Source organism: Vipera berus (assembly GCF_964194415.1).
Source record: "Vipera berus genome assembly, chromosome: 2".
Taxonomy (NCBI): domain Eukaryota; kingdom Metazoa; phylum Chordata; class Lepidosauria; order Squamata; family Viperidae; genus Vipera; species Vipera berus.
The window spans coordinates 103,424,827-103,441,070 of record NC_138203.1 but is presented as its reverse complement, the minus strand read 5'-3'; the positions used below and the strand labels follow the sequence as shown (position 1 = coordinate 103,441,070).

The following is a 16,244-nucleotide window of genomic DNA, read 5'->3' as shown; positions in this document are numbered from 1 at the left end:
CCAAATTCATAATGTGCTTTAACTCCCCTTTAACATAGATACATACAAAGTACTAACACTAAGATAACAATATCCCTCTAAAATCTACTCATAAGTTAAATGGAACTTTTTAGTCCCATATTTATTCTGAATATAATCTATCCATCTCCTCCAAACTGAAATATATCTTTCCTGTGAATGATCTTTCAAATAAGCAGAAATCTTAGACATTTCTGTAAGATTCGCAACTTTAAACACCCATTCTTCTATAGTAGGCAAACTATCCTTCTTCATGACTTGTGGACTTCAACTCCCAGAATTCCTCAGCCAGCATGCCTGGCTGAGGAATTCTGGGAGTTGAAGTCCACAAGTCATAAAAGGGTCAGGTTTGAAGACCCCTGCTTTACTGTATTAGCTTACCAGACTTCTTGGTTTGGAGAATTTTTAAAAAGAAACTAACCAATCACAGAACACTCTGTCACTCGAGATGAAACTTCAATACACGCAGTATTTTGTTAGTTTGGAACACACAAAAGGATTAGGTTATGTTCAGGATGTTCTGTTGAGCTGAAATCTTCAGCTTGAAATCACATGCTTACAATCTGATTATGTCAGTGAGAATTCTTATACATGAAACTTTATTTTATTTACATTACTTGCTAGCTTGTGGTTTTAACTGAATACCATTATTTATTCAGTGCATGCAAAATTAAACAAATCTGAAGAACTGTTGATTTATATGAAATATATAAAGATAGAGCTACTGCAGTCTTTAAAACACAGCAAAAATAGAAAACTAATTCAAGCATAACCACATTTGCCACTGATTGTGAAGTGGAAGGAACCCCATTAGCCAAGTGCACCTGGCTCTACCTGCTGAGAAATGTATTGTGAGACAGAAGTAAGATTGTATTATGGGTATTTTCCCCTCAAAACTCAGCTTTCCTTTACAAAAGCTGAACTGTTTATATTCACATGAAGCCTCCACCACAGTTGAAAATTTGTTAATTTTTTAAAAAACAGTTTTATTCCCTATCAAATCAAAAGACTCTCAACACCATTAGCATTTAGTACAATTGAAGGATTAGTAAAATGCATTGTCTATTCATCTTAAAAATCCCATATGGGAGAGAGCTTTATAAACTTATGGGGATGTTATAACCATCTTCTTGTCCATGTCCCCTAACTCCAGCCCTCCCTAAAATATTCCCACAAGATAGGTGGATTTAATTCAGACAGAGCAGTGCCTGATAAGACAGAGCTACATAGACAAAGCTCTGTAGGTCATTATCAACATTTTGAACTGAGCACAGAGGCCACTTTAGGAGAGATGTTATTATGCAAGGATGGACTGCCTACCAAAAATCTTATTGCCACATTCTGGACCAGTTGTTGCCTCAGATTGACCCAGAGGTCAATCACCTAGCCAGGTGATGATCAAGACTCCCAAATAACACTTGAACCATCTTGAGTACTAGTTTATTTCTAACTGTGGCAGAACATTGCACTGTAAAATAGATAGTTGCTTTTGATTTTGTGTCTGGTCCCATTTGTATGATTTTTTTTTTTCATTTTAGTTCCATTTACAGAATTCTAATAAATTAAAACCTAATGTTATATTCGAACCATTTTCTATTTTTATTTTTGAATACAACAGTTTACCTGGTTTTGTGACAGGATTGAACAAATCTGTTTGCTTTCGTGCAGGTTGTTGCTACTACAGTCATGCTTGAACGGAAACTCCCGCGATGTCTTTGGCCTCGGTCTGGTATTTGTGGCCAGGAATATGGGTTAGGAGACAAGTGGTTTCTCAGGTGAACTACTTTTACCTAGTTGTATATTGCCTACCGGAATATTCTCCAGTATAGTTAATAAAATTAGTTAAAATCTGTCTAGTAGAGGACCATAAAAAGCTGTTTATACCAAGCAGATATAGAACACTAGCTTATTTAATTCAGGCTAGATTGATATCCAGCTTTTCAAACACAGGCTATTTGTGTTCTTATTTGAAAATATCAGTGACTGAATCTCAATCTGAAAATTATATTTTCTAACTAAGGACAGAATCTGAGGCTGGCACTCAAAAGTGAAATCAGAGAATAATAATACAAGCCAGGTCCAGTAATTCTATTATTGCTTTCTACTTTGCAGGATTCAAGTTGCCTAACTATTACAAAGCCCAGATTTACATGTCCTACAGCCAAGCGTACACCCATTCCCATGCTAGCAAAACTGGGTCCTAGGTTCAAACCAGCATTTTTGTGGCTCAAAACCTGAAGAGCTGTATAGTAAGAGAGCTAGTATTGATAGCATAGTATTGATAGCAGCAGAATCTGGAATCTGGCTCCAGAGTCTAATGCAGGAGTCTTCAAACTTGGACCTTTTATGACTTGTGGACTTCAACTCCCAGAAACTGTGGGAAGAAAGGTGGTAAAATGAAGCAAAACTCACTTAACAGACATTTTGGGCTCAATTATGGTTGTAAGCTGAGGACTACCTGTAGCAGGTCATAATGGGATGCGGTGGCTCAGTGGGTTAGGACTCTGAGCTTGTTGATCAGATGGTCGGCAGTTTGGCGGGTCGAATCCCGAGTGCCGCGTAATAGAGTGACCACCTGTTACTCGTCCCAGCTTCTGCCAACCTAGCAGTTCGAAAGCACATAAAAATGCAAGTAGAAAAATAGGGACCACTATGGTGGGAAGGTAACAGCGTTCCATGCGCCTTTGGCGTCTAGTCATGCCAGCCACATGACCACGGAGACATCCTCAGACAAGCACTGGCTCTTCGGCTTTGAAACAGAGATGAGCACTGGCCCCTAGAGTTGGAAACGACTAGCACGCATGTGCGGAGGCACCTTTACCTTTACCTTTTACCTTATGGTTGTAAGCTGAGGACTACCTGTAGCAGGTCATAATGGCATAATTTTCCCATATAGTATACTTTTGTCTGTGGTTGTTGTACTTCCAGTACATCTGCAGCCACAGCTCCTGAGTCCAATTGCCCACTTGTCAACATCTTGTCAATTCTGTTGTTGTTGTTGTTGTTAGTTGCGAAGTCGTGTCCGACCCATCGCAACCCTATGGACAATGTTCCTCCAGGCCTTCCTGTCCTTTACCATCTTCTGGAGTCCATCTAAGCTCACACCTACTGCTTCAATGATTCCATCCAGCCACCTCATTCTCCGTCGTCCCCTTCTTCTATTGCCCTCAATCTTTCCCAGCATTAGGCTCTTCTCCAGTGAGTCCTTCCTTCTCATTAGGTGGCCAAAGTATTTGAGTTTTAGCTTCAGAATCTGGCCTTCTAAAGAGCAGTCAGGGTTGATCTCCTCTAGGACTGACCGGTTTGATCGCCTTGCAGTCCAAGGAACTCGCAGGAGTCTTCTCCAGCACCATAGTTCAAAGGCTTCAATTCTTTGGCGCTCAGCCTTTCTTATGGTCCAGCTTTCACTGCCATACATTGCAACTGGGAAGACCATAGCCTTGACTATACGCACTTTTGTTGACAGGGTGATGTCTCTGCTTTTTAGTGTGCTGTCTAGATTTGTCATGGCTTTCCTCCCGAGGAGCAAGCGTCTTTTAATTTCTTGGCTACAGTCCCCATCTGCAGTGATCTTGGAGCCCAGGAAAATAAAATCTGTCACTACCTCCATTTCTTCCCCATCTATTTGCCAGGAATTGAGAGGGCCAGATGCCATGATCTTGGTTTTCTTAATGTTTAGTTTCAACCCAAGTTTTGCACTCTCCTTCTTCACCCGCAACAAGAGGCTCTTTAGTTCTTCTTCACTTTCTGCCATTAGAGTGGTATCATCTGCATATCTTAGGTTGTTGATGTTTCTTCCGGCAATCTTAATTCCAACTTTTGATTCATCTAGCCCTGCCTTTCTCATGATGCGCTCTGCATATAAGTTAAATAGGCAAGGCGACAGTATACAGCCTTGCCGGACTCCTTTCCCAATTTTGAACCAATCAGTGGTTCCGTGTCCAGTTCTCACTGTTGCTTCTTGGCCCGCATATAGATTTCTCAGGAGACAAATAAGATGGTCTGGTATGCCCATCTCTCTAAGGACTTGCCACAGTTTGTTATGATCCACACAATCAAAGGCTTTAGCATAGTCAATGAAGCAGAAGTAGATGTTTTTCTGGAACTCTCTAGCTTTCTCCATGATCCAGCGTATGTTAGCAATTTGATCTCTAGTTCCTCTGCCTCTTCGAAATCCTGCCTGTACTTCTGGTAGTTCTCGATCCACATACTGCTGGAGTCTAGCTTGTAGAATTTTAAGCATAACTTTACAAGCATGAGAAATGAGTGCAATGGTGCGATAGTTTGAACATTCTTTGGCACTGCCTTTCTTTGGAATTGGAATGTAAACTGATCTTTTCCAATCCTGTGGCCACTGTTGAGTTTTCCAAATTTGTTGGCAAATTGAGTGTAGCACTTTTACTGCATCGTCTTTTAAAATTTTGAATAGCTCAGCTGGAATACTGTCACCTCCACTAGCTTTGTTGTTGCTCAGCTTTTCTAAGGCCCACTTCACTTCACATTCTAGGATGTCTGGCTCGAGCTCAGTGACCACCTCATTGTGATTATCAGGGACATTAAGCTCATTCTTGTATAGTTCTTCTGTGTAATTTTGCCACCTCTTCTTAATCTCTTCTGCCTCTGTTAGGTCCCTGCCATTTTGGTCCTTTATCATGCCCATTTTTGCATGAAATGTTCCTTTCATCTCTCCAATTTTCTTGAAAAGATCTCTGGTCCTCCCTATTCTATTGTTTTCTTCTATTTCTTTGCATTGTTCATTTAAGAAGGCATTCTTATCTCTTCTAGCTATTCTTTGGAATTCTGCATTTAATTGGGCATATCTTTCTTTTTCTCCCCTTGTCAATTCTAACACTTGTCAATTCTAACATCTGATGCGGTCCTTGTTCGATAACAGAAAGCTAGGTTAGGTATTTCTTTAATGCAGGGGTCTTCAAACTTGGCCCTTTTATGACTTGTGGACTTTAACTCACAGAATTCCTCAGCCAGCTTGCCTGGCTGAGGAATTCTGGGAGTTGAAGTTCACAAATCATAAAAGGGCCAAGTTTGAAGACCCCTAGTCTAATGCTTGTTGGAGAGTTAGATTGATTAGTTCTGGCCTTGAATCTGTTGTTTTCATAACGAGGGATCTTGGCTAAACCTGACATGTTAGCTTTCTGATTTTTTTAGTAGTGGGTGGGAAGTGTGATGTTTGTCCTTTTAGGTTTTTCCCCCCATTACTTTCTGTTTTTATTTTATAACACAAGCCACCCAGAGTCATCTGGAATTGGATGGTCTCTAAAATGAATAAGTCTTTAAACTTATTTGCTCTCCTTTTCACAGGGTGGAAGAGCGTCTGGATGTCAGCAAGCACAAGATGTTACGCTATGCAGAGGCATTTAGAAACCAAGACAAGGAGGATTTTGATAAGTTTTCTGGGAAACGATACCAACCTCAGCATTTCCAATTCAAGAAAGAAACATCACCATCGGTCTCACGAAGCACCACTCTAAGTAGCTTCCACCGTGGTTGGCAAATCCTGCGGAACAACACCTTCAGCCACCTTCGTGGGGAAGTAAATCATGCTTTGGAAGAAGAGATTTATCACATCTGATAGGCCTCTTGAGTGACTGGTCACATTACTGGTGCTTTGTGCTGCTTCACAAATTCTTCCAGTAGCTGGTGGGATCTGGGGGCAGTGATGTCAGGATTCAGGATGACTTCAGTCTTTTTAAGTTCCTCTTTTCCCTTGTTCTCTGAAGGACAAAACTGCAGAAAATGTAGATTAGAACAAGAAAAAAGATAAACTCCACAAGTCAGCTAACTTCGAGCATTCCAGAAGCTCTTTAAGAGGTTGAGCCTCAGTTTATTGCTTTTCCGTTGTTCCACCAAAAGGAAGAAAGTTACTGTTTTTTGATACAGGACTCCAATGCATTTTAAGTGAAATAGGCGAGATGGAATTTTATCCCAGGTATAATTCTTGCAGTCGATATGATAGGATTTCTTTTCTTGGCTGAATTGAATTCTCCTCATGTTTCCCTTGGGGAGAGAGAGGAATAGGGAAAAGGTTTACAAACTTAATTGTATATAATATACAGCTGCCTCTGTTTATTCTTGATGGCTTGGAATCAAGCCTGTTACTTCTCTTGGACCTGTTTGACTGCTATTACACAGCACCAGAATTTTGCTTAGAGCAAATCTAAAGATAAAACCCTAATTAACTAAAACCTAACTTTAAGTCTAACTTAGTAGGTGAACTTCCCAAAAGTATTGAATTTCCCTAAGAATGCATCAAGATTTACTTAAAGTAAAATATGAAAGTAATACTGAAAGTTTTTGCTCAGCTAAAAAATAACTGCAGCTAAGTTGAGTGAAATGTTTCAGAGGGCTTTTCGCAGTCTACTTCCAAAGTGATGGTTCAGAGATGGCCTTCCCTACAGATCCCTCTTGAAAAGAAGATCTTTCCAGATATAAAGTGAAGCAAAGCAGGTGCTTCTTTAATTTATCTCTAGCTTTCTTAGCACTTCAAGCTTTACTCCAGAAGGAAAAAGCCAAGATTTCATCACTTAAAGCCAAGTAATAACTTACTGCCTTCCCAGCAGCTGAGTGGAAAGTTACTCCAATTCCTTTGTAGCAGGAGCAAGAGGGAAGGTTGTAGCTGCTCGTATTTGCCTTTGGATTGCCCTCCTATATTGACCTGAACCATGTAGCATTAAAGACTGATGCAGATAGTTTTGGGGCATTGGCAGACTGATTCCTTCTTGATCTATCATTACACAAATTTGGCTGTGGCCTTCAAGGATGAGTTGGCTTGATTCTCATTCCATAACAAAAATGCATTTTCTATGCACACAGTGGCTCAGTGGGTTAGGACGCTGAGCTTGTCGATCAGACGGTCGGCAGTTTGGCGGGTCGAATCCCAAGTGCCATGTAACAGAGTGAGCGCCTGTTACTCGTCCCAGCTTCTGCCAACCTAGCAGTTTGAAAGCATGTAAAAATGCAAGTAGAAAAATAGGGACCACTATGGTGGGAAGGTAACAGCGTTCCATGCATCTTTGGCATCTAGTCATGCCTGCCACATGACCATGGAGACATCCTCAGACAAGCGCTGAGTCCTCGGCTTTGAAACGGAGATGAGCACCGGCCCCTAGAGTTGTAAACAACTAGTATGCATGTGCAGGGGAACCTTTACCTTTACCTTATGCACAGATATATCTGGCAACTTGTGAGTTTCCAGCTGTATTTTTAAGATTTGTCAAAGTGATGATCTTGCCCTTGGTTGAGCATGAGAAAAGAAAGTTATGGGTGCGTTCTCAGATATTCCTTCGGGGCAATAAAGAGACCAATTAAATGTTGGGTTGGGCGGGTGCCACTTAAATTGTTTTCAAACCCAGAAGATGCCACTCTGCCCCTTCTGAACCCCTTTGAACTCTGAACTGACAGACTTGGGGTAAGAGAAGGATTTCTAAAAGAGAAAAGGGGAGGAACTTTTTTATCCAAGGATGAAGTTCAGAAGATACCTCTTCAAGTTGAAGTTGGAGATTTGTCAAATCACTGTGATGAACTGAACTAGTCTTTATTAGTTATGGTTATATGTATTTCCTTGATAGATTTTTGCACTATATGTCTGTGAAAATACAATTTGCACATGTATAAAACTGATCTATAATGCTTTATGGAGTTTAAAAAGTAATTTCATTTCATGTCTTAATATTCTGATTTCATATTCTGTCAAATGAAGTATTTATTGGTTAAAGAAATTCCTTAGGGGTTAGTAGATATTAATTTCTCTAGCTGGCATAGATCTTAAAGTTTCTCCAAATTTGGACAAGGACTTGAATTAGATTGGACATTGATTTGGACAAGAAAAAATTGGACAAGCACTGAAGATGTTATCAAGGGTGCTAATAAAACGACTATAAAACAATAAAATAAAGCAAACAAACAACCAAGCTCAGAGACCACCAACGACTGCATGATTGGACAAGGACCTGACCATGGCTCACTTCATCTATGATGTAATTAATGGGATACCAAGATATTTGGGGCAGTGGCATTGGTCTTTTTTCCTGGACTCTGCCAGGAAATTGTGTTTTAGAGTATTCATTCATTAAAATATAATCTTGCTGCCTAACAGGAATAGGATACGTAGTTTCAGCTTGGTCTTCTCTCTAACATGCAGTCTTTGGGGAATACAAGATTTTATCAGTGGTGATTTTTTTTTACTAAGGCAGCAATCAAGTCAAAAGTAACATAATCCAGAAAAAAACAGCACATTGAGCTGAGATCTTAATACAGAATCCTATTGATGTCCAATGTATTGCAAATTTGGGTCAGCTTTGAGTTAAATTTCCGGCTTCCATTTTTAATATGGAAATATGATTTATTAATGAAGCATGCAGAAAGATATGTATATTATATAAATCACATTCTAAATCTCTTGAAGCTTATCAAGATTTGCCTTAGAGGAACTGAATGTTGTTTCAACCAGCCCTAGCACTTAAGGGAGATGAAGCGGCTCCCAACCTTTTCTATACCCCACACCCTAGAACACTTCTGATATATTCTCGCACCCCTTGCAAAAGTTCAAAATAACGGCAACGAATTATGCACATACACTATAATTTTGAAAACCCAAATTTTTGCACCCCCCTGGAATCTCATCTCACACCCCTGGTGGGCAACTCCTAATCTAAAGGGATCCCATTGTTAATCCCTTTTGCTCACAGCGGTTTAATCATACATCTATAGAAAAGGTTGGGAACCACTGCTATAGAGACAATGACCACATATCCTTTGTTATAAAGGACAGCCATTTATTTTAGAAAGCTGTCCTTTAGATTTATTTATTTTTCAATAACTCACTTTTATCCTTTATTTTGGTCATTTAACTTATGTGGCACAAATGGTACCACTTAATGCAGTTTTTCATATTCATGTGAAAAATATGGACATTGAATTTACTTTTAAAAAATAAATTTGTATATATTGTTTCTTATTTAGGCATCTTTATTAAAATATGCATTTTTGTAAAGGTTTTACTCTTGAATTAAAGCAAAATTCTAAACCTAAAAAATTGTAATTTATGAATTTCTTTATTTGTCTCTTTTTCAAGTTTGTCCTTTATTTTTTCAAGAAAATATGGTCACTGTACATACAGAACATTAGATCGAACAGTTTTTCTCACTTTGGATTAACTAATTTATATAAATACTCTTTCTTCCTTCCTCGCTGTCTAAATAGGTTGTAAGAGCCTGCCATTTCTATTTTATCAGAAATATATCCCCTTTTTGCTTAAAGGTTTATTTTAAGAATAACATGCATTTATCCAAGACAGGGGGTCTTCAAACTCAGCCCTTTTATGACTTGTGGGTTTCAACTACCAGAATTTCTCAGCCAGGCATGCTGGGAGTCATAAAAGGGCCATGTTTTAAGACCCCTGATCCAAGACAACAAATATAGTAATACAGGAAATAGGTAGATATGTTCAAGAAGGTTCAATAGATTTATTCTGAATATTTGCATTTTGTGAAACATGGACAACAAACACCAAAGATAATTTGATTTTTTTAAAAAATCCTTTTAATCAAATATTGTTGTTTTCTGGATATTGTTTATGCACATACTTTAGGATTACCCCACTAAGATGGATTTGAAAACTTTCCAGTTAAGACTCCTGAGTACTACTGAATGAAATGACAATGTACCAAAGTTTTATTTTTATTTTTATTATTTTTTTTTTAAAAAATGTGTGTCCTCTATGCAGGTTACACATACTGTATGTAAATGCCGATTTTCTTAAAGTCTACTGTTAATAGCTTTTACACATTATAGATAGAATCATAGAGCTGGAAGGTTACTCAGAGGTCTTAAAGGCCAACCCCTTGCTCAGGGCGGGAGCTTTATACATTCCAATCAAATGGTTGTCCAGTCTATTTTTGAAAACCTCCAGTGGTGGAGCACCCACAACCCAGGAGGCATTGATTGATTGTTCTCGCTGTCAGAAGTTCTCCTTTAGGCTGGATTTCTCTTTAACCAGGTTCCACCGATTACTTCTGGTCTTGCCTTCAGGTGCCTTTGAGAATAAATCAATCCCCTCTTCTTTGTGACAGCCCTTCAAGACAATTACCATGCCCCCCCCCACCAATCCTTCTCTTTGATAGGCTAAGCATACCTAGGTTCCTCAACTGTTTGTCATACGATTTGGCTTCCAAACCCTTTATCAACTTTGTTGCTCTTTGCACACTTTCCAGAGGCCCAACATCTTTTTTGAATCATAGAAACCAGAACTGTATGCAGTATTCTAAGTGTGGTCTTACCACCACAGTGTAACACTTCTCATTGTCTTGACTCTGTCCTTCGGTTGATGCAGCCTAGGACTGCATTGGCTTTTTGAAGCTTGCAGCACACTGCTGGCTCACTAGGTGATCCACTAAGACACCTAGATCCCTCTAACAATTATGACTGTTGAGCTAGGTACTGCCAGTTCCATATATATGCATTTGTTTTTTCTGTCTAAGTGCAGGACCTTACTTTTCTCACCACTGAACTGCATCTTGTTGGATAGGGTCCAGTGTGCATGTTTATCAAGATCCTTCTGAATCTTGAGTCTATCTTCCAAGGTGTTAGCAATTTCCCCCACCCCCAGCTTCTGCAAATTTGATGAGTTCCCCTTCTATCACTTCATATAGATCATTTATGAAGATTTTGAAGAGTACTGAGCCCAAGACTGATCCTTGAGGTACCCCTCTGCATGCTTCCCTCCATTAGATGTAGCTCTATTGAGGACCACCCACTGAGTGCAGAAGATCAGCCAATTGTGAATCAGTCTGATGGTAGTATTCTCTACTCCACATTATTCTATCTTATCAAGAAGTAGGTTGTGGTCTATTTTGTCAAATGCCTTGCTGAAATCCAAGTATACTATGTCCACAGCATTTTGCTGATCCATTCATTTTGTCAAAAAATGGTAATAAGGCTTGGCTGGTATGATCTGTTTTTAACAAGCCATGGCTTCTAGTAATCACCTTGTTTGTTTCTAGGTTCTAACCAATCCTCCACTTGATTATCCTATCCAGGATTTTCCCAGGTATTGATGTCAAGGTGATTGGCCTATAATTTCCATGATCCATTTTCCAGCTTTTTGTAGATTGGAACCACAGCAACATTTTTCCAGTCCTTTGCTATTTCCCTTGTGCTATATGAGCTTTGACAGATTATGTTCAGTGGTTTCAAAATTGCACATATGTGTGTGTGTGTGTGTATGTAAATTTTTTTTGGATTGCTAACAAAGAGTTAAAGGGAGACTAATATGGCCATTTCAAACTCATTTGTTCTCATCAGTTAGCCATACCCTTCTGAGATTCAAACCTGGGCTGATTGCACATAATCTCAGAAGGGTATGGCTAACTGATCAGAACAAATGAGTTTGAAATGGCCATATTAGTCTCCCTTTAACTCTTTGTTAGCAATCCAAAAAAAAAATACACAAATATGAGCTGTCACTGTTGTGACTACAACCTGTGGATGGCCTTGGGTTAGGCTGAAACAGGAAATAAGATTTGCCCCGTGTTTGGGGCCTAGCAAGGCATATATATATTGCTCAAAAAAATAAAGGGAACACAAGATAAGACATCCTACTATTAAATAGGGTACATTGTGTTGTTTAAGTGTTCCATATATATATATATATATATATATATATATATATATATATATATATATATATATATATATATATATATATATATATATATATATATATTATTCAAATTGCTAATAAAGAATTTAGGGAGGCAATTTGAATAATTTACACAAATAATGAGTTGTCATAAGTTGTGACTATATCCTGTGGATAGCCTTGGGTTAGGCCAAAACAGGAAAGAAAGATTTAATTAGCAAGGTAATTTTTTGGATTGCTAACAAAGAATTAAAGGGAGACTGATATGGCCATTTCATATATACAGGTGAAACTCAAAAAATTAGAATATTGTGCAAAAGTTCATTTATTTCAGTAATGCAACTTAAAAGGGGAAACTAATATATGAGATAGACTCATTACATGCAAAGCAAGATAGTTCAAGCCGTGATTTGCCATAATTGTGATGATTATGGCGTACAGCTCATGAAAACCCCAAATCCACAATCTCAGAAAATTAGAATATTGTGAAAAGGTGCAATATTCTAGGCTCAAAGTGTCCCACTCTAATCAGCTAATTAAGCCATAACACCTGCAAAGGGTTCCTGAGCCTTTAAATGGTCTCTCAGTCTGGTTCAGTAGGAATCACTATCATGGGGAAGAGTGCTGACCTGACAGTTGTGCAGAAAACCATCATTGACACCCTCCATAAGGAGGGAAAGCCTCAAAAGATAATTGCAAAAGAAGTTGGATGTTCCCAAAGTGCTGTATCAAGGCAACTTTTGCATCTCATTTGGAAACCAAGGACCCAGAGTCTGGAGGAAGAATGGAGAGGCACACACTGCAAGATGCTTGACATCCAGTGTGAAGTTTCCACAGTCTGTGTTGATTTGGGGAGCCATGTCATCTGCTGGTGTTGGTCCACTGTGCTTCATTAAGTCCAGGGTCAACGCAGCCGTCTAGCAGGAGATTTTGGAGCACTTCATGCCTCCTTCCGCAGACGAGCTTTATGGGGATGCTGACTTCATTTTCCAGCAGGACTTGGCACCTGCCCACACTGCCAAAAGCACCAAAACCTGGTTCAATGACCGTGGGATTACTGTGCTTGATTGGCCAGCAAACTCGCCTGACCTGAACCCCATAGAGAATCTATGGGGCATTGCCAAGAGAAAGATGAGAGACATGAGACCGAACAATGCAGAAGAGCTGAAGGCCACTATTGAAGCATCCTGGTCTTCCATAACACCTCAGCAGTGCCACAGGCTGATAGCTTCCATGCCATGCTGCATTGAGGCAGTAATTGCTGCAAAAGGGGCCCAAACCAAGTACTGAGTACATATGCATGCTTATACTTTTCAGAGATCCAATATTGTTCTATGTACACTCCTTGTTTTATTGATTGCATGTAATATTCTAATTTTCTGAGATTGTGGATTTGGGGTTTTCATGAGCTGTACACCATAATCATCACAATTATGACAAATCACAGCTTGAACTATCCTGCTTTGCATGTAATGAGTCTATCTCATATATTAGTTTCCCCTTTTAAGTTGCATTACTGAAATAAATGAACTTTTGCACGATATTCTGATTTTTTGAGTTTCACCTGTATATATATATATATTCTGTAAAAGACTGACTGTTCATCGGTCTTCAGAAGAGTTATGTTTGGCTGTTAAAATTCTCCAGATGGCATGTGAGACTGTGAGAAAGCTGGTTCTTCAAGTCACACCATTAAAGTTATATATACTCAGCAGAAAAACAATTGCATCACAAAGAAAACATTGGATGAAGAGCTGAGATTTAACGTGAGGTTTGTATTAAAAATGTATGTATTGTTAAAAAAATATGATGTAACATATATACAAATAGATAGCTATTTCTAAAGAACTTAAATCCACTGGGAGTTTTCATTTGTTATTAGTGGCACTCAGAATACGCCCTAGCTTAGTTGTAAAGTTCAATTTATTGAAGATTTTGAAATGCCCTGTGGCAACATAGTCGCTAACTCATTAGGAATTATATTTTTGAAACTATATTACATGTGAAATTTTAACATGATTGTTGTAACTTTGTAATTTAGACAGCAACATTTTGTAGTATAAAATTGTAAATTTATTTTTATTGAATCTCAAATTTTATTAAATGCTTTTAGTAAAGTGTAAAAAATTCTACATTAATATGATACAAGAGCAAGAAAGTGCAACCTTAAACAAAATGAACTCATAAAAAACCATTGACAAATTAAAACAATTGTTTGTACGTTTATTAGCTTAATTCACCCTGTACCTCTAGAATGCTTCTGATATATTCTCGCACCCCTTACAAAAGTTCGAAATAACAGTGCAATGTCGCGTGGTTGAACGGAGAGACGGACACTTGAGCTGGGTAGTATTTCTTTATTGAGTCAGAAATGAAGCTGGAGCAAAGGGGTTACCTGGCGTCTCTTTATACCTGCCCAGGTGAATGGTGACCAATAGATTTAAACCTGGGCTTCCCGCCAGTGCAGGTGGCCAATGGATTTAAACCCTGGCTTCCCGCCAGAGCTGACCATGCCCTGGGGCTGTCAACGACTCACTCTATTCAGGCTTTCCCGCCAAAGCGGTTATAGCCTGGAGCTGTCCAGCCCCCTGCTGTGCTGACATTTCCGTGTATGCTTTAAAGGCATACACTACACCCCTTCCCCCATAGTGAGGAATTACCCTCTGTCATTCTGTCTCCATAACTATATACACTTATTTACACTATACACAAATTTTACATATACAAGAGTTTACAATGTTATCCCTCGGTTGCTACTCCACCCCCCTAAGAACGCACATAGTCCGCGAGGTAGCTTGGAGCCTTGTGTGGCCTGCTTGATCTTCTTGGGACTGGTTCACCTGTTGGCGTGGTGCTATGTCTAGGCTCTCTTCCTTGTTGTGAATGTTGTGGTGGATTGTGGTGTGTGTGTGTGTGTGTTGCGGTGCCCGGGTTTTGTGTTCTGCTGGGTTCTGGTGACTGCCTGGTTTCTCTGTCCGTCTCCTGCCTGGGGTGGGGTTGCCACTGTGCCCCTCTGGTAACCCTCCTGGGTGTTTGCGTTTGCGTTTGTGTTGGCTCTTCCTCCTCCACCCCCAGTGTGTCCTCTATAACCCTTTCGGGGCACTTTTCCTCAGCTGATCCAGGTGCCTTTTCCAAAGGAGTCCCCCCTCCACCCTTACTCTGTAGGAAAGGGGTCCTGTTTGCTCTAATATCTCCCCTGGTACCCATGGGTGACCTGTGCTATAGTTCCTAGCCCAGATGGGGTCTCCTGTGTTAAAGCTTGTTTTGATGTTGGGGGTCCCGGCGTCTGCTGCTACCCTGTCTGGGTGAAGCCTGTCTAATGTTGTTATGAGGCGTCTGCCCCATCTTAGTTCCGCTGGACTTTTGCCTGTGGCGGTGCAGGGTGTTGCATGTTGGTGTAGGAGAAATGTGGCTAGTCTTTGCTTCCAATTCCCCTGTACTATGCGCTTGAGAGCATCCTTTGTTGTCCGCACGAATCATTCTGCCAATCCGTTACTGGCAGGGTGGAAGGGAGCCGAGGTGGCGTGCCTAATCCCCAAGGTCCTCAGGAACACCTGGAAATCCGAGGAGGTAAATTGTGTTCCATTATCTGACATGATTACATCAGGCAACCCGTGTGTAGCAAACATCCCCCTCAATGCTTGAATGGTTCCTGCTGAGGTCATGTTGCCCACAGGCACCACCTCCAGCCATTTGGAATGGCTGTCTACTGCTACCAGAAATGTGTGACCTTGGAATGGGCCTGCATAGTCTATATGCACCCTGGACCATGGTGAGTATGTTTCCTCCCACTTGTGGACTGGTGCATGTGGTTGTTCTGGCCGTGTCCTCTGGCATGTGTAACACCCCGCTACTAGTTCTTCTATCTCCTTGTCCAACCCTGGCCACCACAGGTAGCTCCTTGCCAGGGCCTTCATTCTTACTATTCCTGGGTGGCCTTCGTGTAACGACTGGAGGACTCTTTCTCTGAGCCTCGTGGGAATGATGACTCTACTTCCCCACAAGAGGCATCCCTTGTGTGTGGACAGTTCATGCCTTCTGGAGAAGTAAGCAATGAACTCTTGCCCTGGTGATTTGTCCTGCCACCCACTGCCCACCCATGATTGTACCCTGCTCAGAACCTTGTCCTTGGGGGTCTCTGTGGCTATGTCCCTTGCGTTGAGGGGGCATTCTGGCAGTTCCTGTATTGCCAGTATTTGGACAGCCGGTGCTGGGTCCGGCTCAGTATCCCTTAGGGGAAGTCTGCTGAGGCCATCGGCGTGCCCCATCTCTTTGCCCGGCCTGTGTACCAGTTTGCATGAGTATGCAGACAGGAATATGGACCAGCGTAACATCCGGGGTGACAGGATCTGTGGTGTCTGCTTCTCTGTTGTAAATAACCCTAATAATGGCTTGTGGTCCGTATAAATTAGGAATTCCCTACCATAAAGGTAGTCATGAAATTTCTTTACTCCTGCAACCACTGCCAGTGCCTCCTTGTCTATCTGGGCATAATTTCACTCTGTAGCTGACAGGGTCCTGGAGTAGTAGGCGATGGGGGCCTGAGTTCCATCCTCCCTTAAATGGCTGA

The 16,244-nt window shown here is 40.5% G+C and overlaps 1 protein-coding gene across 1 annotated transcript in view; it reads left to right on the top strand.

The window, feature by feature from the left end:
• Nucleotides 1-9,057, top strand: part of LOC308662437 (transient receptor potential cation channel subfamily V member 6-like) — a 40,856-nt gene extending 31,799 nt beyond the window's left edge. The window contains exons 14-15 of the mRNA XM_081318245.1: nucleotides 1,687-1,793; nucleotides 5,338-9,057. Of these exons, the coding sequence (XP_081174371.1) occupies nucleotides 1,687-1,793; nucleotides 5,338-5,608 (378 nt within the window). The 3' untranslated portion in view covers nucleotides 5,609-9,057. The remainder of the gene's footprint in view (nucleotides 1-1,686; nucleotides 1,794-5,337) is intronic.
• Nucleotides 9,058-16,244: the final 7,187 nt, after the last annotated feature.